Below are 25,033 nucleotides of genomic sequence, written 5' to 3'. Positions count from 1 at the left end.
ATTGACAAAGTGTTCTATTTTGTTCCACAGCTGTAAACTTCTGTAGTGAAGTGCATTGCTGCTGCATAAGTGAGAATGGGAGTTCACATGTGAGTCATTGTTCCCACTGGTGTTCTTCCTTCATCTCTTACTTCTACAGATAATTGGGACCAATACTATTCAATATATTCATCAATGACTTGGATGAGGGAATTGAGTGTACTATCAGCAAGTTTGCTGATGACACCAAGCTGGGAGGAGTGGCTGACACGCCAGAGGGCTGTGCTGCCATCCAGCGAGATCTGTACAGGCTAGAGAGTTGGGCGGGGAAAAATTTAATGAAATATAACAAGGGAAAATGTAGAGTCTTGCATGTGGGCAGGAACAACCCCAGGTTCCAGTATAGGTTGGGGAATGACCTATTAGAGAGCAGTGTAGGGGAAAGGGACCTGGGGGTCCTGGTGGACAGCAGGATGGCCATGAGCCAGCACTGTGCCCTTGTGGCCAAGAAGGCCAATGGCATCCTGGGGTGTATTAGAAGGGGGGTGGTTAGTAGGTCGAGAGAGGTTCTCCTTCCCCTCTACTCTGCCCTGGTGAGACCTCATCTGGAATATTGTGTCCAGTTCTGGGCCCCTCAGTTCAAGAAGGACAGGGAACTGCTGGAGAGAGTCCAGCGCAGAGCCACAAAGATGATTAAGGGAGTGGAGCATCTCCCTCATGAGGAAAGGCTGAGGGAGCTGGGTCTCTTTAGCTTGGAGAAGAGGAGACTGAGGGGTGACCTCATTAATATTTATAAATATATAAAGGGTGGGTGTCACGAGGATGGAGCCAGGCTCTTCTCGGTGACAACCAACAGTAAGACAAGGGGTAATGGGTTCAAGCTGGAACACAAGAGGTTCCACTTAAATTTGAGAAGAAACTTCTTCTCAGTGAGGGTGACGGAACACTGGAACAGGCTGCCCAGGGAGGTTGTGGATTCTCCTTCTCTGGAGACATTCAAAACCCACCTGGACACCTTCCTGTGTAACCTCACCTAGGTGTTCCTGCCCTGGCAGGGGGATTGGACTAGATGATCTTTCGAGGTCCCTTCCAACCCCTAACATTCTGTGATTCTGTGATAATACGAAGTATTAGAAAATTTTTGAGATGCTGTATTCAGTTGTTTATAACTTCACTGAACTCTAATCTTTTGGACTGAAATACTTTATGCGTTTTCTTTGCCTTGAGTTTAATTTTCTTTAAAGCTTTCATCCAAAATTATTCATCTGTTTTCAGAAACAAAACTAGAATAATAGTGTGTACCCTTTTTTTAAGGCAATCTATTCTTTGAAGTATTGTAGTGTTCCTCTGAACTGGAGTATCTACTTGAAATTTGTCAGCGAGTGACCTCTGGCTGAGATGTAATGTTTTAATTTTATATGAAAATTTGCCAGAATTGAGTCAATTCTCTTTTTGAAAATTTGTAATCTGGACATGGAAACATTTATTTGTGGAATTCCATGGAGACTGCACTCTGTCTAGCAGGATTTTTCTTTCAAGTACATCTCTGGACTACAGTAAGCTGTGCGGAGCCTGGGAACTAGAATTGTCCCAAGTTAATTAAGGGCTTGAAGAGGGGTCTTACGGCACAAAGCCAGATGGGAAATCTCCGTGAGAGAGCCTTGGCACACGTCAGCTCCACAATCATGCACTCATTCCTCCTCCTTTCCTGTCCCATCAGCTCCCCAACACCTCCAGACTCCTACCAACACCTGTACTCTTGACTGCGACTTTGACTGTATTTTCTTTTTAGAGAAGGTGAGGTATCCACAATGGGCTAAAGCTTGTCTTCTGTCTGCGAACAGATGCGTTACTTCTGAGCGTGACAAGGATGCCACTCGTCACGCTAACGTGTAACTGCGGGCATGAACTCAGTCACTTACGTGAGTAGGGTTATATGAATTTGGTCAGTACCGATTGCTGTGACAGCCATCCAAAAAAGCTCATTCTGATTCTTTAGAGATCTTAATAGGTAAAATCTGGGAAGACTTACTCAGACAATGAATTTAAAGGGTTTTTTTCGTCAGGAGTTCCAAACTGAACCAAGTTTGGCTGTACTTCTATAAGGATAGCAGAAGATGGTCCACACTTCCTGAATTTATAGGATGAGGAGGTGGGTTTTTTAAGACAACTGAAATGTAACTTTTTGGACGTTTTTCCCACAACAATTTCAACTTTGAAGAACTATATTAGGTAGCTACCCAACCTATAAAATTCAGACCAAATCAGAAAGCTTCAGAAGGCCACTGAATGTGGTCTGATAATGGGAAGCATTGGGTGATAGTAATAAAAAGATTATTAAAAAAGGCAGGGGAAAAAATGTTTTCAAAAGCATCTCCTTGTTGGGGAGAAGCCTTTAAGCCTACCAAGTAGGCTGAATTTCTCTGCTGCTCCTGAGATGGCTCGTTCAAGCTTTAAGAACGATGGCCTTGCTTGTTGGCACTGTACATCTATAATATCCTTTTTTAATGCATTTCCCCTGCAGCAAAATCCACGACAATTATGTAGACACTTGAAGTTGTGTGAGAGAACTTTCACTGAGTTTTGTTGCTGTCCTCAAACACAAGACAGTGTTCTCTGCTTTTTCCTTCCTCCCTCCCTCCCAGCTGACTGCCAATCTATAGCAGAAGAGTTTGAGATCCCTGTGAAGTTGCATGGCTGGTTTTTGTTATTCAGACCTTCCAGCTTTATCTAATGATTGGGGAGGTGCTCAAACTGTGGCTTATCTCAAGAAAATTTCTTAGTTTTCATCTACAAATGTGAATTTGGAGTTCTAATTCTTGTGATCACCATGCATGTTTTCCATCAGGAACTTCTGGCCACTATATGACAGTAGCTAGGTGTGGAAACTACCATGTCTTCAATGATAAATTGAGGAAAGCTTATATTTCTACATCAAGAATTAAATTATTTTTTGTCATGGAGGGTACTTAAGGGTCATAGCTTCCTGAAATAATTTATTGAATAGATTGTCCTTGAAAATGTTTATGTAGATGTATCTTAAGTTGAACTGTCTTTGAAAAAATGGAGAGGAATAATTCTTGTATTTTTATGTTGATAGTTTTTGCTGTTAACAGTGTTATGGCTCCTGGATCTTCTGAAATGTACAGTGTTCTTCTAGATGAGTCATTCTCGAGGCTTCGTTTTATCTTTTTGCTGCACAGCTATAACTTCTATTTAATAAAACGGGTTTCCTGGTATAAGGAGAATCTGGTTTAACCTTAAGGAGTGGGGTTTCACAGAAATGGCTGAATTGGTGTTAACAGCTCACTGCTGCTGATAGAGATGGTTCTACCTTTCACTCATGGCATAAGACCCAAGAGCTTCTCCTACCCTTGCGCTGTGACTCGTCTCCTGCCTTCTTTTTCCTAGCTGAAGTGCTGTCTGGTGCTTCCATTAATTAGTGTATAGTGAAAATAGAGGTCAGGTGAATGTTGGAACTGATGCAAAGGGACGGGAGGGAAGCAGGGATATCCCTTTTAATAGCAGCAAAGCGATGATAGGTTAGTTATTATGGACTATCACCCTTAGGATGTCCTTATGGCTAAATTCTGTTAATGAGAAACAGCCCATAAAGACCTGTAGTCTTCTGTTCTTTTCATGCAGGGGATGGTAAATTGTCTCAAGCTGATATGGTGAAATAGCATCAGTCACTCACTTTGTCTCCATTGTGTTTTGGGGTCTGTTTGCTTTTGTGGTGGCATGGTTTTGGTGCTGTTGGTTGGTGGTTTTGTTTGTTTTTTCAAATACCTGTTCTCTGACAAGTTCATCATCCAGTTATCACTGTTGTCTGATTTAGGTTTGCTGAGTTTGATGTGGTGCTGCAGACTTCTGCATTCTCTTGAGCCATTCATAAAACTGAATCTCTGCTTCCATAAATCTGATTAAAGGTGAAAGAGGATAAGTTTTATTAGTCTCATGCAGCTGATAGTGCTGTTGTAAAGATTAATTTTTCTAGACTGTTCCTTTGCTGCATCATCTAGGAGTTCCTGCAGCGTGTAACTTACAGTTACCTGTATCAGGCAGCAGTCCATAGATACTTAGCAACTTTCCAATCCTGAATGAGCTGTTGTGTGTTTTGGGTATTAGAGTAGTATCACAGGTTAGTGAGTTGCCTTTTTCAGATAAACCAGTTTCCTATTTATTAATAAGAATGCACAGTAGCTAACCAGTGGGTTATTGGTCTGTGACTAGGTCTTGGTGCAACAATCTTTAGGGAAAATTGGAGCGAGCTTTAGGATTAGATAGACAACATCAAAAGGCAAAGTATTTATATCTTTTATTTTCAGAAGAATTTAGGAGCTTATCAAACACATTTTTCTTAGAAAATTCTCATCCTCACTTACTTAACATACATTGGTGCTGCTTTGCTAGAATAAGCATTTTATTAAAATAGTTTTGATGTAACAGATTGCATTATGTAAGGGCAAGAAGAGAGATGTAGCCACATCTTGACAAAAAAAATCACTTCCTTTGCATCTCACTATGCAATAGGATCCAGGTCCCTAAAGATAAGATAGTAATATAATAATCAATACCTCAGTTGTAATGGATTGAGGCAATAGATGCTTTGAAGAGGAAAGACAGACCTGACTTTTTTATTAATGATTGCTTAGTCTCTCTGCCTATCCTGTGTGTACAGTGTTAGTCTTACATTTTTGGCAATGTGAAGAGGTAAATTTTTTTGTGTGGCACTTTTATGGTACATCCTGATTTTATGTTTTGAATCACGGGCATTCCATTTAAAACCACAGAAATCTCCTTGCTTGTGAGTGGAGACCAACAGAGCCTCTAAATTTACTCATTAGCCTTCTTTGTGTAAAGGTGCAGAATACAAAAGGAGAGCAGGTTTTGCAAAGAGTTGACTTCACTGTGCTGTCACTCTGAGAAACTTTGTTGTTAGAACAGTAACTCTAAACTTAGTAATTTATAATCTCTTTACACTGAGCTTTTTCCGTTTTAAAGATTGCTAATGGATCTTTGTATTAGTACTGTTTAACATCTCTATGAGATAAAGCAATAGTGTTTTTTCTTTTAATAGAACCTGTTTAGTTAAAACCAGAGCAGCATGCTCCATGACTTAGGGTGGGTTTTTTCTAGCAATACCAGTGGTGTGACTACCATTACAGCCTCCTGATTTCACAAACTCCCATAGCTCTGCATTGACACTTATCGACTGAAGCGTCTTTCATACAGAGACTATGTACAAGTACTGACTTTTCCTTTTAACACTTCTAAATCTCCCATTATTGAAGTTATGGAGATGTTCATGCTACTGTACGTTGTTGGGATTCTTGGCTAGCAAGCTAAAAGTAAAGTGTCTGAAACGTGAAACTTGGCAGAGGCTCTCTGCTAAGCACTTTGCTTTAAAGAAATTTAGTTCTGATTTTTCAATATTTATACTTAAACCATCTTGCACAAAAACGTTAAAATCGGAAAGGTATTGTTGTCTATATTTGATATATATATATGTTTATAGTTTGTATGTGCCTATATTATTGAACCAACAAGTGTCTAATTATATATATAAAACTCTGCTAAGCTAACAAACTGATAGATTTCTTTCCTTACTCCTCGGAACAATCTTCCTACTCGGACCGAACCTGCAAGGCTAATGCTTTAAATTTTTTTACTTGAATTTTAATATTGTGAAAAAACAAATGACAATTTCAGAAAGCTTCAAATTCACTGTAATTATGATTCCTTGTAGAGGTCAAAATATATTTTAAGTGTCTTTTCACACTTTTGGAAATCTCATTTGAAGTAGTTTGTGCAGTCTACTTTTAGCTAGTTTCCAGAACGCTGTTGTGGTGTTGTGAGGATAGTTGTTTTGTGTTTGTGTTGGGTTTTTGTATGTGTTTGGTATCTTTTTAAATTTATTTATTCCTTTCCCTAAAGAGGCTCTGTAATTTGCTATGTATCATAAACTGTCACTGCACATGCTTTATATATCCAATATACAGAATATCCAGGACAGTCTTGGTTTTTATTTTCTGCCATATTAGTCCATAATTTTAAAGTTACAATAACACCTTGTGTTAATTTTTGATAGCATTTGGAAACCTGCATAGCAAGGTTTGGTGGGTGCTGAGTGGCAGAGCTTGCAGGTACTGAACATTAAGGTACAGGTTCTTTTCAGCTGGAAAGTTGCGAGAAAGTGTTTCTGGTAGCTCTAACTGGGTATAATCTAGGATAAATTTGGCTATGGATCCAAGTGAAGACATGAAACAGGCTAGACCTGTTGGCAGCCTTCCAGCTCCTTCTTTGCAGGGTTTATATTCTTTTACCTACCCTGGCCCAGCCTAGGGAACCAGGTGCTTGCTGCCAATTAGTCTTGTCAAGACAGCCCAGAGCTTCTCTTGACAAGCCTGACTGCTGACAGCAGCTGTGGGCAAGTCTTAGGCAGGATTTTAACTCCTTGCTTGCCAAATGCTTTGCAGGCTCAATCCCTCATTCTGCAGTTACTCAAATATACTTCTATGAAAACATGTTTCATACAGAAACTGACCTAGAATTGCCAGTGGTGCTGTAGTGATACAGTTTGCCTCTCAGACTTCTGACATGAAAGAATGTAAGTTAGGAGTTAAGTTGTTATGAAGGTCACTTTATAATTTGTGGATACTATCAGAACTGGCCATTCCAGGCCACCTTCTACTTCATGTAGAGTGTAGCTGTAGCTGGATAAGGCACCAGACTGGTCCAGCAGTTTTCTCCCCAGTAGCCTGAAGCTGAATCTCTCTTCAATATTGCAGTGGCACAAGGGAGTTTGACCAATTTACAGGTCATCTATTAATTATACTAGAAATTACAATTAGATGTTTCATATATTTAAGAATTTCAAGTCATTTATGTTGCTGCAAAGAGCTCATTTTTAGCTGTGGAATTTTCCCACGTTTTCTTGTCTTTTACATGTGTGTATGACGTTTCCACTATCAAGTGCTTTGCTGTAGTAATGTTAGCAGTGAACAAAAAATGCAGATGCTATCCATAAAACCTCAGTGGGTTTTTTATTTCATCAGAAATGACAAATTTATGAACTGAGCAACTCACAGTGCAAGAGATTTTTTTTTTAAGTGCATGTAGCAATATTTAGTCTTCAGATTAATGCTAACTTTTAAAATTGCAGTTCCTTGGAAATCACAGCTTAGGCTGTCATTTTCAGTTTTTGTGGTTCTAGGAACTTTTGGGTCCATTTCACTCATCTAAAAGAAGAGTGGCTTATCCTAATGTCTTGCAAATTGCATGAATAGCAGCACTGCTTTTTCCTATGTAGTCACCATTGTAGATCTAATACATCAATAGAGAAAGGCAAGTAGAACTGTATCAGTTTTAAGAAGTAGCAGCTAGCTAGTTTTAGTTAGAGAATATGATCTTTTCCTTGGTCAGATAGAAGGGAAACATGGGAATTAGCTGGATTCATGGAAAGAGCTCTGTGTGTAGAGGAGTTGCTTTTAAGCTAGTGGGGGGCAAGGGTACTATGGTGCGAGAGGCATTAGGTGGGCTGTCGAGGTTTTGAAAAATGTAGAGTGTCAAGTGAGAAGAAATAAGACTGTTAAAACAGTATAAATTGATGCCAGAACAGAGGAGCTAGCTGTTTGCAAAATAGCCAATTTGCAATTGAATGAAATGCTCTGTTTAAAAACTATCTTAAATTGGGTGTTTCTATTGAGCTAGTCAAGGATATGGGATATGTTTGACCCATCTTTTCAACTTTGCTTCCAATTTCCTTTTCTTTTAGTGAAGCATAGCTATTAAGATATGCTTTTCCTTAAGCATAATGCCTTTCCTTCTTAACTCCCAAGAGTTACATATGCATAACTATTAGATCACTCTTTATATCGATTTGAGACGTATTGATATTTTAGAACTTGATAAGAAGGATATGTTTCGTTAGTGTTCATAAGTAGAAACAAATTCTGCGCTGCTAGGGGAGAGCTCCATGACTTTTTCTCAAAGTACTTAGGACTTTTGTAGAGGTCACCAAGAGGGCTGCTGTATTTAACTTGAACACTGACTGGAACCATTTATTCTGCCCACATGAATTTAAAAAAGTATATTGGCAGCTCCTGTTTGAGGAGAGTTAAACATAGCAGTACAGGGAACATTATTTCAGCGAGTTGCCTAGAGTTCTCTTCCATAATGGGTAACCTTACTTAATGAACTTAATGCTTTTTCTGTTACCTTTTTTAAATGATAAAGTGAAGTTCTGAGTTTCCTGCTTAGGGTTTGCTTCAGTTTAATGTTGCTTGTGTGGATTTACATGTTGTTATGAGTGGCCATCAGGATGATGCCTAAATGATTAGAAGGTGTTTTTACTTGGGATTAATGTGCATCATTTTCTTGAATTTGCAGACCATCTACCAATATGTGGAGTTCTGAATAGATCTGTATAGCATTATTTCTGTATTAATACCTGAAACTTATGCTTCCTGTGTGTAGTTCTGATCCTTATATAATCAGAAATACTAGCTTTGTTCATTATAGTCATACTATTATCCACTAGATTTGTGTAAGTACAGGGAAAAGAGTATCTCAGAAACAACTGTCTTTTTATATTTTTGGCTTGGTGGTGTTCACGTTCTGTTCTTCCATTAATGGTTTTTCTGTTTCAGGAATCCTAGATTTTTCTGAACAGAAATGGATGGCAACTGTACAGTATTTTGTAATCTAACGTGAGCATATGTAATCCTGACATTGCCCTTTTTCAACCCTAAAGCCTACTAAGGGGCTAGAAGGATGTACCCCACTGTTCAAAATATCTCAGAACAGTATTTTTGGACTGAAGTTACCCATGTGTAGCTGCTTGGAAAGAAGCTGGCAGAACGTCTGCTATCTGAGCTAAGGCTTCTTTTTGCTCATTGTGAATCTACACTAAGGAGAGGGAGGAGATTACTTCTTAGTTTCAGGTTTGAACAATGGTGCAATATCATTACTTTTCTTTGACTTGACAGTCTGCCAGCTTAAGTCCTTGGAACTTGTAGCTTTCCCTGTGTTTTAGCAGGACGCATCAAGCCAACTCAGCATTTTATTTTTGAAGTAAATGTTTTCAGTGGCTGAACTTTCAACATGAGTGTTCAAAGCAGTAGTTTAAATAGAGTCCTAATCTCTCTCTTTGCAGCCACAGCCCCACAGTTGATTAATATGTAGGCTTCAAATTGAGATTTCCCTTCAAAGTATCTGTCTAAGGTCTTGATATCATGAGCAGAACAAATCAGTAATGCTGTGGAAGGAAGCAGTCTACCCTGGCTGCTGCTTCCTCCCTCCTCATCCGCTCCTCCCTTGTGTTAACATGAATGTTTATACAGAAGTTGTAAACCAGATGGAGTAATGATTGCAACTTTTTCTGAGAATTCATTACAGTCTGGGTCAGTTCCTTGAGCTGGTCGACTGAGTGGCCATACGGTGTGCAGATCACGTCCTGCACAAGCACAGGTGGTCAGGAAGAGGCTGATGCCATTTCTCTTGGTTGCGATGCTGACTTAGGCCAAGTTTGTGTGTTGCTGGAATTAGAGCTCTTTATCCTTTACCTATTCTTGACAGGTTTGAGGTTTTGATTTGGGGGATTTAGACCTCCAGATTCTTCTCTGTATGCAGCTGCACTTCCAAATTATCATAGCCTGCTAGGAAAAACTGGTGGTACTTTGCTCTAAGACGACTTTCATGAACACTTGAGACACTTGACCTCTTTACCTTGTCTAGTTAAAAAAAATAACAGCCACCTCTTCCTTCCAGCCCTCCAAATCAGTTCTTCAAGCTGTCTGCAGTGAGCACATCTTTGTGTGTGTGTGTGTAGTAGAATTCACAGTTCCACTTAAGCCAACATATTCCTTGTTTTTTAAGAAATATTGTCTCTAGTATTACAGTAGTAATTCATTATTTCTGGAACATGTATTGGAAGAGAGGAAACTGCTTTGTAATCCTTAGTATCGCCCTTTCTTCCTACCTCAGGTGTGTTACTTTAAAGGGTAGGTGTTTGCCAACCTTATTCATTTTGACTGAATAAGGTTGAGGAGTGCTTATGTGAGCAGCTTGGTTGGTGCATCCCTGGGAGCAGCAGCCTATAGCAGGCATTTGGCAATGCGCAACTAGGACATTAACCTCTTCAGCAAGCGTACTCTAATGGAAACAAATGTCTTCAATAATGGAGTCTCTCATCACTGCGAAGTGAATAATTTTAAGGAACAATCCACACAGACATGTAGTCTCTCTCCTTTTTACTTCTGCCTCCATGGTCCAAGGTGATGTGCACCAGCGTCACAAAATGTGTTCGCCCACTTGCTTGGATGTGCTTGTGCTAGCATTGACCTAAACAGGGTGCAAGGAACAGAGAGACTGTGATTTTTTTTTTTTTTTTTTTTCCCTCCCCTCTTTCCCTCCCGTTTCAGGGGTGTGTTTTGTTTTGTGGTGTGTGTTGGTGGTATGTGTGGGGTTGTGTGTGTGTGTGTAGTGTTTTGGGGCGTGTGGTTGGGTTTTTTCTTATGTGTAAGAATTGTCTGGTTTTGTTTTCCTTCAATGTTTGTCCTTGTTATCTTATCATCATATTATCATCATATGAAAATATCAAAACAAAGACGCTTGTAGGTTCTTGTTTTTGAAATAAGCACACTATACCTGTTTCATAAGGCGTCATACATTATGCATTTTCAGCTTTTGTGAAGATGGTACTTTTTAGGGGTTAATATTTTGAATGTGATTTACCATATCGACACTGAAACAAGTGTATTGTCTTTAGGACAAAGCTCAACCTTGGCTTTAAATGTTCCTCTTAGGAAGTCACAGGTGGAAAGTTCTGGCTAGACCTTGTGACACTTTTGGAGAGAGTGGTCTGAGTTTTCATAGCAATCTATTAATATGTGGTATTTCGGGATTACAAACAGGTTGTAACTGTTGTCTTTATTTAAATCATATTACGTAAATGTTTTTCCTAGCTCTTTTTGTAGTTTCGTCATTTGTACACTCAGAATACTTGAAGACTCCACTCATGCAAACTTCATGGCTTTGAATGTCTCTAAATTTACTGCAAATGGGAATATAGTGTTGATACTACTGTGTAATCCCTGTGGAGTGCTACCTACCTCTTATTTTTTTTAAGATAATTTATGCCAATTTAGATAGAAGTTATTTTTAGTTGAAAAGAGGTTGTTTTGGGAACATTAGTAGAACTTTTGTTCTTCTTAGAAAAGCTACAAATTGATGAATTTACTTTGTGGATTTTGGTGGAACTGAATTTCTTTCCTGTTTAGGCTAAAATAACCACTGGCAGTGCTCCTTCCCAAAACCAGGATGGCTTTAGGGCCCGTTCAGAAGTGATTTGTGTTTTATCAACCTTAGCGCTGCCACAAGAAGCCTGTGAAACCACACATCTGTTGCACATTGATTAAACTAATTTAAAATCACTAGATTGAATATTAAACACTTGACCAATGACTCAAGTTTTATTCTAACAAAAAATTGAGAGATTTAACTGAGAGGGTCACCCAAATTCAAGGAACTGTTTTCCCTTCGTGAAGGATGGTTCCCAAAACACCCACCCCATCCTGTGTCCACTGTCTAGCAAAGGTGATGTGACAGGCAGTACCTTGACTGTTCATGTTTCTGAGCAGAACTGAGAAATAATAATGAAATATATATATTTAAGTACCATTAAGCATGAAATTTCAATATAAGCTTCCATATCCTTTTTAGATTTTTAATGAGTTAGAGTAGTTAGTATGCAACCCGCTTTGCCACCTGTGCCCATTAAAACAGCATTTCTGGTTTTATTTGGAATGCAGCTGTGTTGAGGCCTGCATGACCTGATGTTTTAAGTAAGGCTTTTAAAAAAATTGTGTAGACCTTATTCTAGCAACTATTCTACCAGCCCTACCCTTCATTTGCTCTGAGAAGGTCTTGCTCTGAAGCAATTATTGTAGGTTTTACTGTCTTGTGTTTGTAGACTTGCAAGGAGCATAATGGGGGGAGAAAAAAAAGAAATGGTTGTAAATGTTAATATTGCAAAAGAACTCTGGTTTTGCTTTAATCTTTTTACTAAGATTTAGTACTTGTAACTGTTGCTCTCTGTAAAGATTACTTTTATGGAATCTTTGAACAGTAGTAGTATGGCCTAAAGTTAAAAGCATTTCAGCAATTTTAGTGTTTCCAGAGGTGAATGGGAACTAATAATATTTAGTACTTTTTTGACATTACTCTGGAGTTTCTGCCTAGAAATATTAACTTTTAATATTAATCTAGCAATTGCTCAACCCCCCAGTTTTTATTTCAGTAAATATGCATCATATTTGAATATTTTTCTTCCTCCTCTGCATGTAAAGTTTTAACATAAGTTCCCAATGTTTTTTATTTACTCTTCTGTCCTGGGCTTGGTTCTAGTGTGGAACAGCAAATTATTCTCCTCTGTCCTGTTATTGTTAGATTTCTGACAGTAGTGTGAGTATACTAAATCCCTCGACTCCTCTTGGATCTCTGAAAAACAATTATTATTATTTTAGGGAAGTGCTGACTTACTCTTTTAATAAAGAACTTGTCTTGTATTCCACTTTCCCATTTTTAGAATCATGGTTCATATTCCTCTTGCTTCACAATCATATAACGTCCTTGTGGCAAGTACAGCAGTACTTTACCTGGAAAAGTAATATTAGAAAAGTGTGTATTTTTAGCTGCCTTTTGATGTGATGTAGCAGCTGGAAACAAGGAGGAGAGGCAGTGTGAGGTGATCTGACAGCACTGCCAACCACAGCTTGGGAACCACTGCTTTGGACTTGAGACCAAAATGTGGGGAGACCAAATTTGAACAGGCCTGAGTATGCCCATGGTACCTGGCACTTCAGTGATCCGGATGTGGTGGCTTCGCTCTTGGCTCTCAAAAGCTTCATTTGAGGGTACTCCCCTGGAGTCTATGTGACAAATGTTGTTAATGGATGAAAAAGAAAATTCTGTGAAGGTTTTGTATTTTAAAAAAAGTATATAAGGAGCAGGTGGTTCCATGCATACATGTAAGATATAATTAGTAAAATATTCCTTTGATATCAGTGGCTAATTGTAAATATCTAAACAAAAATATTTTCTGACAACTAACAAATACTGTTTTTCTCTTTGTAGTAATCATGTTGCCCACAACTCAGAGAAGGAATCTAGCAAGTTCGTTTTGATGTATATTCTCCAGACAAGATACAGTGACTCATACACTTTTCTGGATAAGAAGGGTATCTATATTCTCTTAAGTGTGACAAAAAGTAGTTAACCTTTTAAATTCAACTTTTGGAAAGTACAGTATGTCAAGCCAGTGGGGGGGGGGGGGCTAGCACAAAATGTCTGAGTTTTTTTCTTTGTTTTTGAAGACTTTCGGGCAAACATAGATAACTTACCACCCATCTAACAGTCCAAAGACATTCTAGACTAATAGTGTGAAGGAAGAGCAAAAATGAGCAATTTTAGAATAAAAGACGCCACTGAGTAGTATGTGACTGGTCAGAAAAGTAATTCTGGTTCATGGTCAAAAAGATGTGTGCTGTTTCTAGCCTGATTTCCCAAGGGAACAGAGGTTATATACTCTCTCATCCTTTTCCCTTCCCCAAAATTTTAAATGTCTCTGTGACTAGAAAGAGAAAGAAATGTACAGCTTGGCAGAAAAGTAGGTAGAATTCAACCTTTTATGTACAGATACAGTGATGACAGGCTGGCAGCCAGCAAACATATACTGCCTCTTGGTCAGTGTGGGTATTCTGAGACACTGCAAACAGCTATGATTATTGCGATGGGATGATACATGGTTGTATGGTTCCTACCAATCTGTACGTGACCTGACTTAATTGGTTCTGCTGTTCTTAGAACTCTCACAGTCCCTCAGCTTGGTCCAGACAACTCCAGGAAAAAAGAAATTTAGGAATTTTGGGTTTTATTTATAACCAGGAAGACATTCCTTGCTCATTTGCTTATGCACTTTAACTTTTTATGTATGCACAGAACTCTGTAGCATCTTCTATGTGTAACATTTCTCTGCAAGTTTTTCTCGAGTGGCTCCCTCCTTAATAACTACTCAGGGAGTGTTCAGGTGTCATTAGCACTGAGTTCTAGGTGACTTGTGCCAGTAATCTACAGAGACTGTTAAGGCCTGTTGTCCCTCCCCCTTCCCCATCCACACTAAGTTCTTGAGGTCTAATTTGATGCAGTTGGATGTAGACACCTCGACTGCTGGTTTTGCTTAGGTATCTGAGGAGGTGGGGTGGGTAGGAAAGCTTTTACTCCTTTTGCTTTCTGTTCCAATAACAGTTAGGTGTTTCCCGTTTATTATCCTTTTGTGATTCTCAAGTAAGCTCTCCTCTGGCTTTTCCCCAGTCTCAGTGGATTCTGCTGTAAAGTCGTGGGCTTGCAGCTTTGCTTCTGTCTTAAGGGACTTCTTGACTGGCTCACTAGAGTATTGCCTACTTGTTTATCATCCACATTATTTTGTGAGACCCAGTGCATTCAATTACTGCTTCAGATTCTTTTCTAGCTGTGAACAGAAAAGAACTGCAGCAACAGAGGAGAGTTGCTTCAAAATATTATGTTTCCAAAGAACAGAGCAGTTTCCATTAAGAGTTAAATTAGATAAGATGGCAGCTTTTAGTCCTTTCAGTTTAGCACTTCTCTCAGAACTTAATGAGATTTAATTCAGCTTGGCATTGCCAGACTTTTTTTAGTGCGGAATTAGCCTGTTTCTCTTTGTCCTAGGGCAGTCCTGTGTTTTTGGCAGTCTTGTTCGAATTATCAAACTCTGTTTCTGAAGAAGCAGTTGCAGAATACACACAGCTAATGTTTTTATCTTCTTACTGTATGTTCATGATCCACTGTCATCATGTTTCTGTTGCAGAGCTGCTTTCTTTTTAAGTGCTTTTACTAAAGATAGAAAATCTCCTTGGGCTCTTTCATTCTTTCATATCTTAAGTAATAAAACCAGACAATGGGGTTTTTAAGATGTTTTGTATATATGACTTTCATTAATATATCAGATTTTATAATTCTAAAGTTCTGCTGATACCTCACTGCCTCACTGTCTTCTGATGATTGCCTCATCTAAGAATGCCTTTTTTCCCCCCCCCAAAAATTTCTATTTTTGTGCTATATTTTTTAATCTTGCCAGTTATAGCTTGGAATTTGCCTGGCCTGTGACTGGAGCTTTTGCTTTTAGATGGTGTATCTGGACATTTACAGTGCACTTGTTAGATTTCACTAACTGCTCTCGTGGTTTGGAGTGACTTGAATAGTTTTTTTCAGGATTTGTTTTACTCCTTCTTATTGGAAGCTTATAATGAAGTCATACCTTACATATGGCTTCCAAATTCTTCCTAAAATGAAGAATTTGAGACTGCTAATTTCCTCTCCATTAAAAACAACTATGCAGTCCTACCTACATTTGTAATGATGCTATAGAAAAATGGGATGGCCTGCTTGTAAATAATGTTTGTTTGCAGTTTCCCACGTAGTCACTTCATGGTGATTTTTCTAAATATCAAAATGACGTGATGTGTGTCACTCGCACATAACTGTACAAACACTAGGGCACTTTTTCAAAGGTAGTGTGTTCAATTAACAAAGTGTTCTTGTGTCTGTAACTTGATAACTGAAGATGTATCCTTATTTTTTTAAAAACTATATTTAATGTTTCTTTTCCTCTTAAATTTAGATAACATAATCCATGGATAAAGTGGGAAAGATGTGGAACAATTTCAAATACAGGTGCCAGAATCTCTTCAGTCATGAGGGTGGAAGCCAAAATGAAAATGTAGTTGTGAACTCCGGTAGTTGCTCATCTGCTAAAGAGAAAGCAATCCAGGTAACTGATTTGGCTCAACAACAACCGACCAGCCCTTTGAGAGAAAACATTGCTTTGCAATTAGGTTTAAGTCCTTCAAAGAATTCGGCAAGACGGAACCAAAACTGTGTCACAGAAATTCCTCAGATTGTTGAAATCAGCATTGAGAAAGAGAATGATTCGTGTGTGGCGGTGGGAGCTAGACTTGCTCGAAGGGACTCTTATTCTCGGCATGCTCCGTGGGGTGGGAAGAAGAAGCATTCCTGCTCTACCAAAACTCAGAGCTCCTTGGATACTGAAAAAAGATTTGGTAGAACGCGAAGTGGTTTGCAGAGGAGGGAGAGAAGGTACGGGGTGAGCTCTGTCCATGATATGGATACAGTATCAAACAGGACAGTAGGTAGCCGTTCTCTGCGACAGCGTCTACAAGATACTGTTGGGCTGTGTTTTCCCATGAGAACTTACAGCAAACAGTCCAAACCCCTGTTTTCTAACAAAAGAAAGATCCATCTCTCTGAGCTAATGCTTGAGAAATGCCCTTTTCCTGCAGGCTCAGATCTGGCTCAGAAGTGGCATCTGATTAAACAGCACACGGCACCTGTGAGTCCTCATTCAACTTTTTTTGACACATTTGATCCTTCCTTGGTTTCCACAGAAGATGAAGAAGACAGGCTCAGAGAGAGACGCAGACTTAGTATTGAAGAAGGGGTTGATCCCCCTCCCAATGCCCAAATACATACTTTTGAAGCTACAGCACAGGTTAATCCATTGTATAAACTGGGACCAAAGTTAGCCCCTGGTATGACTGAGCTGACCGGGGACAAAAACCTCACACCTCCAGGAAACTGTGACTCTGAAGAGGACACGACGACGCTTTGTCTGCAGTCGCGCAGGCAGAAGCAACGTCAGATGTCTGGAGAGAGCCACGGCCATATCGGCAGGCAGGGGGCTTGGAAAGTGCACACTCAGATCGATTACATCCATTGCCTGGTGCCAGACTTGCTCCAGATCACAGGTAACCCCTGTTACTGGGGGGTGATGGACCGCTACGAAGCCGAGGCGCTTCTGGAGGGTAAACCCGAAGGCACTTTTTTGCTCAGGGATTCTGCGCAGGAGGACTACCTCTTCTCTGTGAGCTTCCGTCGTTACAACCGCTCGCTACACGCACGCATTGAGCAGTGGAATCACAACTTCAGTTTCGATGCCCACGATCCCTGTGTGTTTCACTCCTCCACTGTCACGGGGCTCCTGGAACACTACAAAGACCCCAGCTCTTGCATGTTCTTTGAACCATTGCTGACTGTGTCTCTGAACAGGACTTTCCCCTTCAGCCTGCAGTACATCTGCCGGGCAGTCATCTGCAGGTGCACTACGTATGATGGAATCGATGACCTTCCTCTACCCTCAATGTTGCAAGACTTTCTAAAGGAGTATCACTATAAACAAAAAGTCAGGGTGCGATGGCTGGAGCGGGAACCTATAAAAACAAAGTAAACGCAAACCAGAATAAGCTTATAGAACATGCTTTTTGTGTGTGTGTGTGTTACAGTTTAACTGCAGTGAGCGCACCACCGACGTCTGGCTTTTCTGCAATATCCTATTTAAGCTGAGTGTTAGTATCCTGTCAGATGCTGCCTGCTGTAAATCAAACTAAGTTGTGATGCCTCTCGGAAACAATAAGCAGACACAATTCTGCACGTTTTTCATTAAGGCCTAATGAAAATATTTTTGCTAATTTCTAAATATTTTGTTTCCCTTTTATAGCTGTAGTAATTGGATGAAGAAACTATGAGGCATTTTCCATGGGGCATTTGTGAAATGCTAATAAAGAAAGGCTTTATTAGAGGAGCATTTTTGCTAATATTTGAAGTATTTTTTAAAATTATCTTCTTGAAAACTTTCCACTACTCAAATTACTAATTTAGCTCACAAACGAGTTTCCAAATACTAGAAGAAGAGTATTTTCTTTTAATGAAGAGAAGTTCATTAGAAGCGCAGTCCATTAGGAGTTAATGGTGTTGTGATGCTAACAGATGAATCGTGCTTTTCTCAGTGTATAATGTTTCCTAATCATTAAGACTTGAATATGCCTGCTCAGTACTGTAATTCTATTTTAAACACTTGGAGATTTAAGTGGCATTGTTAGCAAAAATAATACTGTCTTGGACAGTGAACTACCTTCCAGTGTGAATTACGGATTTCAGTGGCAGGATGCAGGGTTAGACTATTGCCATGAAACAAAAGGTCGCTTTTTTCCTAACACAGGATTCGGTGGCCTGACTGCTAGTAACTTAAAATGGAAAGTAACAGCAAAAAGAAAAAAAAAGGTTTAATTATTTAAAGTCCTCTGATATTTTTATGGATAAAATTGCAAGTGGTTTAATTATTATAATCAGAATACAAAATCTGACATATCTGAAATAAATGTCAGGTTTCAAAGGTACTGTTAGACTTTATTTGTAAATACCTTTCCATCTGCGCTTTTAAAAATGTTTTAAAGTAATATGCACTGATTGTAGTTTCAACAGATTGCTTGGAAACAAGATTCTAAGTTCTGTTTGCTTATTTAATTGGAGATGGAACTTAAAATAGTTCTGTCTTAGGCGTTTTTGCACTAAAACTTTGTTGGAATGCCCTGACCTCTGTTTAATGTGTTGTACCAATTATGAGTGCTCCCTAGTTTCTTTACCAGCTGCTACAGTACGTTATTACTTACTTCTCTATGGCAGTGACCTGTGCGAGGTAGGGAACATTTTGGCTGCAAGTACAATAAACATTATTCTTGTATGCTACACTAACCCTTCAATTGATGTATTTTTCTGCTTGCTGTGCCTTGTTCTGGCTTTTTGTGCTAATAAAGTACAGTATGTTCAGTGTTATACTTGTATATCTGCTCTGTTTTTATATATTCCCGTAACTTGTAGCAGTTAACTGAATTTTTAATAGGCTTTTCTTAGTACTTAGTATAGGTAATGCACAAATACTGCGCAGCTGAATATTGGTTGGTCAGCACACCATATTCGTGGTCTTTGTTACATGCTTATCAGGACTCTAACAGTGTGTACACCATTGAATAATGTTTCTGTAGTCACTGCGAAGTAATGGACTTGTCTGCAGGCATAGAACATTTTACAGTTTTTGTAACATTAAGGGCAACTGTTAAGCAGAAAATATTCTAAAACTTTATTGATCCCCTGTAATGGTTGCTGAAGGTGTTTCAGCTTGTTATATAGCCAGCTGCTAAGCTTAATGTTTTGATACTCCCCACTGAGTAAGGAATGGTTATTCCTGTAAATTGACAGTACAGCAGTGGCATTTGTTCACTTCTAGACTATTTTAATAAATAGATATACATGCAAACTGGCCAAATGTCCTGTTTTTACCAAAGAATACTGTCAAATTACGTTGGGTTACTTTTTTAGTGGAAAAACGTAGAGTGGAGAGGTGCAGTTTCTGTTCTATCAAATATTTATCCCAAGCTATGATAAACCAAAGTGTTTGACAATTTCATCTGAACTTAAGTAATGTATATGTTTATGTTGGTAGAGCTTAAAACTTTTCCATCAGTGGTGTCGTGATTTTTCTTGAACTCGCAGTGCACCTGAAGGGGAATGATTTAAATAATTTTGTAATGACTGGAACAGCACTACAGAGAAGCTCGTACTGCAAGGAGTTAATCTGAAGCACCCAGAAAGCACTTTAAAACATGTGTTTATATGCTTGTGGAAAAATTGTGATCCCGTTATGCAGTCTTTGTGGTAACTTATCTTCTTTCATGTGTTACAAGACTTCAACTGTTAAAATGGAACTTTGTTCAGAATATGTAAATACTAAGTTTATGTAAGTATGTGTACAAATGTGCTAATGGTCACTTAAGTTTTGAATTGTATATGTCATTGGATATGCAACTCCTGGGTTAAAATCTGCTCTAAGCATAAAAAGAGGAAAAAAAAAAAGTCACCAGCATGAAATTGCACCTAAGTGTACCTTCACTGTGTCGTTCTCACTGTTCCCTCAATTGGATCTGAATTCCAGATCGGTTTACTTTAAATCTTGCTTTCAATATTCATATCATAGAGTCAACTTACAGCCAAGCTTTGTCCCAAGGTAGGGACCTATTTTTTGTTTACACCCATTGCAGTTGCTTGTCATAAACTAGCTGATGAGATTCTAGCTGTGACACTATCAATGCGGTCAGGAATACACATTCATTTAATTTTTTTATCATATGGTGGAATCTTTGGAGAAAAAAAAAAAAATAAAAACCCCAAACCCTGATCTCAGAAAGCTTGCTCTTGCATTTGTGTGAATAGTCTTTATGGAGATGACTTATTGCTCCCTTAAAACACACAAAAAAGGATTATCTGTTTCTCTATGACTTTTTTTCAAGCTTTGCTTCACTGAAATATACAGACTAACTTCCTAGTGTGGTTATGCTAAACATAATCACTTTTTTAATTGTAGTAAACTTGATCACTGACTACTCAAGTCGAAGTGTTCTTAATGAATACATTTATTTTCAGTTCTAGAGGCACTAAAAAGTTGGGATGTTAACACTGTGAGTAGTTGATTCCTTGCTTCTGTTTGAGGAGTGTGCTTTAACATTCTGATTTTGTTTGAAAAGTCTTATATGTGTCTTCAAAAGATTTGCACAGGACACTGATTTATATGTTTTTAACGACAGGATTCAAAGTTATCAGGTATGCTAGCGTAATTCCAATCTAAGGTGGTTGCATGACAGATAAGTATTGAGCCTCAATCGTGTAAAGTGTTATTTCGAGGTGATTCTCATTTCTGCAGAAAGGGCTGTAGAAAGGGCTTATGTGGTGGGATTATTTTGCAAAAAAAATCTTACAAAGATCTTTGACCCTATTTGAAAAGAACAGGGTGGTGGTGCTATGTGGGAATCAAGATCTTTGAATACTTAGCACAACTTCGTGGTTTTGTTGTGCATAAATACACAATAGAAAGCAACAGTTCTACTTTGCAAAGATATATGGAAATCACAAATATTTTAATTTTCATCACATTTTTTCTAACATTGGAAAAATCACTGTGTAAGTAGAACGGTGTCACTAATTAATTGACATAGAGTGGATGGAGGTTTTTTACTTTAACTGGGTTATCACAGAACAGAATTACAATTAAAAACATTAGGGCATTAAATCCAAAACTTTATAGAAATCTATGTCCGCATGGAAATGGAGTAAACTAACTAGAATATATTTTGACTATATATGAGTGTCTACGGGTTGGGGTTTTTTACCAGTTTTAAAGACCTGAAAATACTCTTAAGGGCATGGAGACACTTATCCACATAATTTGTGTGTCAGAATGAGACTTCTCTTAAGAAAATAAGTTACAAAGCCATGGTTTGCATTTATGTACTTTAAACTTTGTATGTATTTGAAAACTTCTTGCTTACAAAACAATAGTCTTTAAATCAGAAGTGGACAATCTTTGGAAAGGTCTGTTTATCCACAGTGTTTGATAAGATGAATTCAGGCCTTTGCTAGACGTCATCTTGGCAGTCACCCACGCCCTTAAGTCTGTATTTGACTCTAAAGTTCTGCACTATTTAGAAACAAGCAAAGATTCTGAATTTCTGTGGTACAAACCCAGTTTGCTTTAGTCTCTCTGTGCAAGCCAAAACATTTGCAGAATGCTTTAAAGCTTGTCTCTGCTGCAAAGTTACATGTAAGACTGAAGCTGTCAAGTTGGGAGTTGCTGAGTACCAGAGAAATGAATCTGCAGGGAGTGTGCTTATTTTTCTTTCTTTTTTTTTTCCAAACCTACCTTGAAATACAGTATTTAATGGAAAAACATGAACTGAATCTTCTGTGATTCTTTCTAAAATAACAATATTTGTCTCATTTTAGAACCATTCACGCTTAAAATTATGGAAGTGCTTTGAGTCTCCTTTTTCCAAAAGCGCTGTTGTGAAACGATCATGTGCCAAACCCTATTCTGCAAGAATCTACGTAGCCCATATGTGTGTTTGTGTGTGTGTGTGTATATATATATATATGTTAATAAGATGCCTCCAAGCATGTGTGCATTAATGGCCTGTTTTGAAGCTACCTGAAGTACACCAATATGGTGAGCATTAATATATTGGAATTCTAAACATTCTCTAACTTTATCTGTGCATGGCATGCATTGCAGATAAAAAGACTATTTTATTTGTATCTTCAGCTGTATTTACATATTATAGCCAGTTGATTGGTATGTGTTTTCCTGCTATTGCCGCGCTTGCCTAAACAGTTGTCATGGACTGTTACTGAAGGAGATTTTCTTCATAGTTGCTCAAAAGAAGATCTTACAATAGACAGAAATCAAATCAGTTGGCTTTTAAAGTGTTAACTCTTAGCATGGTATAACACTGCTAATTGCTCTCCCTTTTTGCAATATTGATGTACAAAGAATCACTTAGCTTGACCGCGGGTTGTGTCTACCAAATGCACTTGACTTAAAACCTCTGAATTTTAAGCTTTTGAAAAATGTATTTTTAATTGAAAATGCTACTGATGAGGGCTTTGAAAAGAAAAAGGCTTGGTGTTTTTGCAGCAAGATACATAGAGTAAATGTCTTGCAGTGAGGTAAGGATATATCCAATATGCTTTTAAAGAAGTTTTCCTCTTCTTGCTATGTCTTAAATCTAGGCTCTTTAAAAGAAAAAAAACCACCTGTTAATGACTTTAACCTTATAATCATTTAAAGACTGAAAAGAAATCTGGTGCTTTTACTTTGCTTGCATTTTGCCATACTGATTTAATAGTGGTTGTTTCAAGAAGCAGATTTTAAATCTGTTATTTCAATGAAGCATTGCTATTTCTTTTATAAAATATTCCATTTACAAAAATTGTGTATCAATAGGGTGTTAACCTGATAACCGTCTTTAATTCTATTGTTATCAAGGTAACTATTGTGTATATGCTTTCCAAGTTGAATAAATGTTCACTTTGTAAATTTGCATTAAAGCTACAGCTGTTATCAGCTAGGTTTCTTAGGGCCAACACAACCTATTTATGAGCTGAAGCTCCTGGTGCTTGACCCTTTTTTTTTTTCTGTCTTCAATATAAAAAAACCAAACAAATGAAACTATAACTGTGTATGTGTAATGTAGCAAATATGGCAAATTTCCTTGTTAAGCACACAGCTACACTGACAAGCAGAAATATATCAGAACTTGCTTGTCTGGAGCAAAGCAACCCCTCTGACTTCTCCGCAGGAGTTGTAACTTGGTGGCATGTTGGCGAAGAGGAAGCAGAATTAGGTTTTGCTCTTCTCTGAGCAGCTGTAAAATTGAACATGGTGTGTGCTTCCTGTGCAATAAGGTAAATTAACTTTTTAGAGCCCTGAGAATTTTAATAGCTTTTGGGAGATACACAAGTACTTGGCTGCTTTGTCACTTCTTGCTTTCATACTTGTAGTTCTGTAAAAGCATGAAGAGATATCTTTATTAAAATTGAATCTATGTAGTCATCAACTGTATAAGCACTACCTTGTAATGTCTTTACAGAGGTAGCAGATTCCTACACGATTATATTTAAACTGTTTGGGGAGAATGAATAATGACACTGTGGGCACAAATTAATTCAGATTGCACTATTAACTTTCTTACCAGAAGCCTTCATTCTTACGAAAAACTATGCGATCCCTGCACGAAAAAAAACCCCTGTAGATTTGGTGCTGTGCTCTTTGAGAGGTGTCCAAAAAAGCAGCACCCAGACTGTCCCTGGACCTTTTCCCGACATTCCAGCTGAGGGGGCCCTGGCAGGCCCGCCGGGCACTCGAGGAGTTGGCTGGCAAGCGAGCCCAGCCCTGCCTGGCGTCGCCCGAGGCCAGCGCCTTGTGTAACTGCGCTGCCTTGGGTCTCCCTGCCTTTAGATGGCTTTTAACCTGCTGCAGCTTCAATGTTTCTCCAGCCCCTGCCTGATTTGTCTTTGTTATCTGGTTGCCAAACTGTCTTGCATCTTAATATGGTAAAGAAAATGATGTGATTTATGCCTACCCAGCCAGTGTATTAAGTAATAGATGGCTCTGTCTTAATAAAAGGGGTATAAACTACCATATTGTTTTCTTTTTATATTTGTTTGGGAGCAAAAAGTTGTTTTAATGAGTGTAAGTCTATACTGTAAATACATATTTTTACAAATATTTAGTTGTACGTGTCAAAGGGATGAGTAGTTTGATCAAAGTAATCAGTAACTCATGTTTATTCCAGCCAATTTCTGTTGCGTCTAAAATAACTTGAGTGGAGAGATCCAGAGACTGATAATTATAGTCTTCAGAAGTTCTATCACACTCAAATTCCAGCAAGCTCTTGATTTAGTGAGTTTTCAATTAAATCTCAAGAGCGTTTCTCCCCGCTTGTGGGCTGAGTACATGTTTTTGTGATATACATACGTGTATTCTAGAGCACAGCCCCCATGAGCACAAACTAAAGAATAGATGTAGCTGTCATCCTGTAAACTGAGAGAGTTTCTCCTTTGTGCCTGGTGGGAGCTGCTCCTAAAGCAAATTAGTGCAAACTCTGTCAATGATGAAGACTGGGCAAAATGCTGCTGGGGAGGAGATAACAGCCGGGCACAACAGTGACCGTGTGACGAGCTGAAAAAGTATCGTGGGCTGCTCTGTGGAACTATTTCAGGCTTCTTCATTTGTTAATTATGTATTTTCTAGAGCACTGCTCCTAAAAATACATTTAGTCTAGGCTCCTTTGGAGTTTTTAATCTTTCATCACTAGTGAAGTAATAGGATACCAAAACCCTCAAAACAAAACTGTGGGGGTTTGGCTGTTTTATATGAGGATTGCCTTTGTAGTTTTAGCTTCATTGAGACATGCCAAAGGTTAGCTGTCTTAAACTTGACTAAAATAAATCCATAATTGATTAATAAATGAAAGTTATGGGAGTTAATTTACCTATATCAATGACATGTTTGAAATATCAAGCTCTAATTCTGTTAAACTTACAGCAGAGGTTATACTTCATAATATTACATGAGTAAGTATTGTGAGTGTTTAGGTAAGGAAAAAGCAGGCACAATAATATTTCCAAAGGGTTTCAGAACATTGGGTGATCTGAAGCTGAGATTTCTACAGTCTCTTCTGTGTCACTTGGCCCCGGTGGAGGGAATTTTGGGAGTCTCTCTTGGAAAACCCTTTGTGTTCTGGGTTTGCAGGTTGTCAAAAGTACATGGGTATCTAGAATAGGATCTATA

At 38.5% G+C, this 25,033-nt stretch overlaps 1 protein-coding gene across 2 annotated transcripts in view; it reads left to right on the top strand.

The window, feature by feature from the left end:
- SOCS5 (suppressor of cytokine signaling 5) overlaps positions 1-23,854 on the top strand; it is a 36,439-nt gene extending 12,585 nt beyond the window's left edge. Inside the window, exons 2-3 of one of the 2 annotated variants that reach the window (XM_065632207.1) lie at positions 13,117-13,220; positions 15,680-23,854. In XM_065632207.1, coding sequence (XP_065488279.1) covers positions 15,692-17,302 — 1,611 coding nt within the window. In that variant the 5' untranslated portion in view covers positions 13,117-13,220; positions 15,680-15,691 and the 3' untranslated portion in view covers positions 17,303-23,854. The remainder of the gene's footprint in view (positions 1-13,116; positions 13,221-15,679) is intronic. The other variant, XM_065632209.1, reaches the window with a different exon arrangement.
- Positions 23,855-25,033: the final 1,179 nt, after the last annotated feature.

The sequence above is a fragment of the Caloenas nicobarica genome, chromosome 3 (assembly GCF_036013445.1).
Source record: "Caloenas nicobarica isolate bCalNic1 chromosome 3, bCalNic1.hap1, whole genome shotgun sequence".
Taxonomy (NCBI): domain Eukaryota; kingdom Metazoa; phylum Chordata; class Aves; order Columbiformes; family Columbidae; genus Caloenas; species Caloenas nicobarica.
The sequence above is the reverse complement of the archived record's forward strand: the minus strand, read 5'-3'. Positions and strand labels throughout refer to the sequence as shown.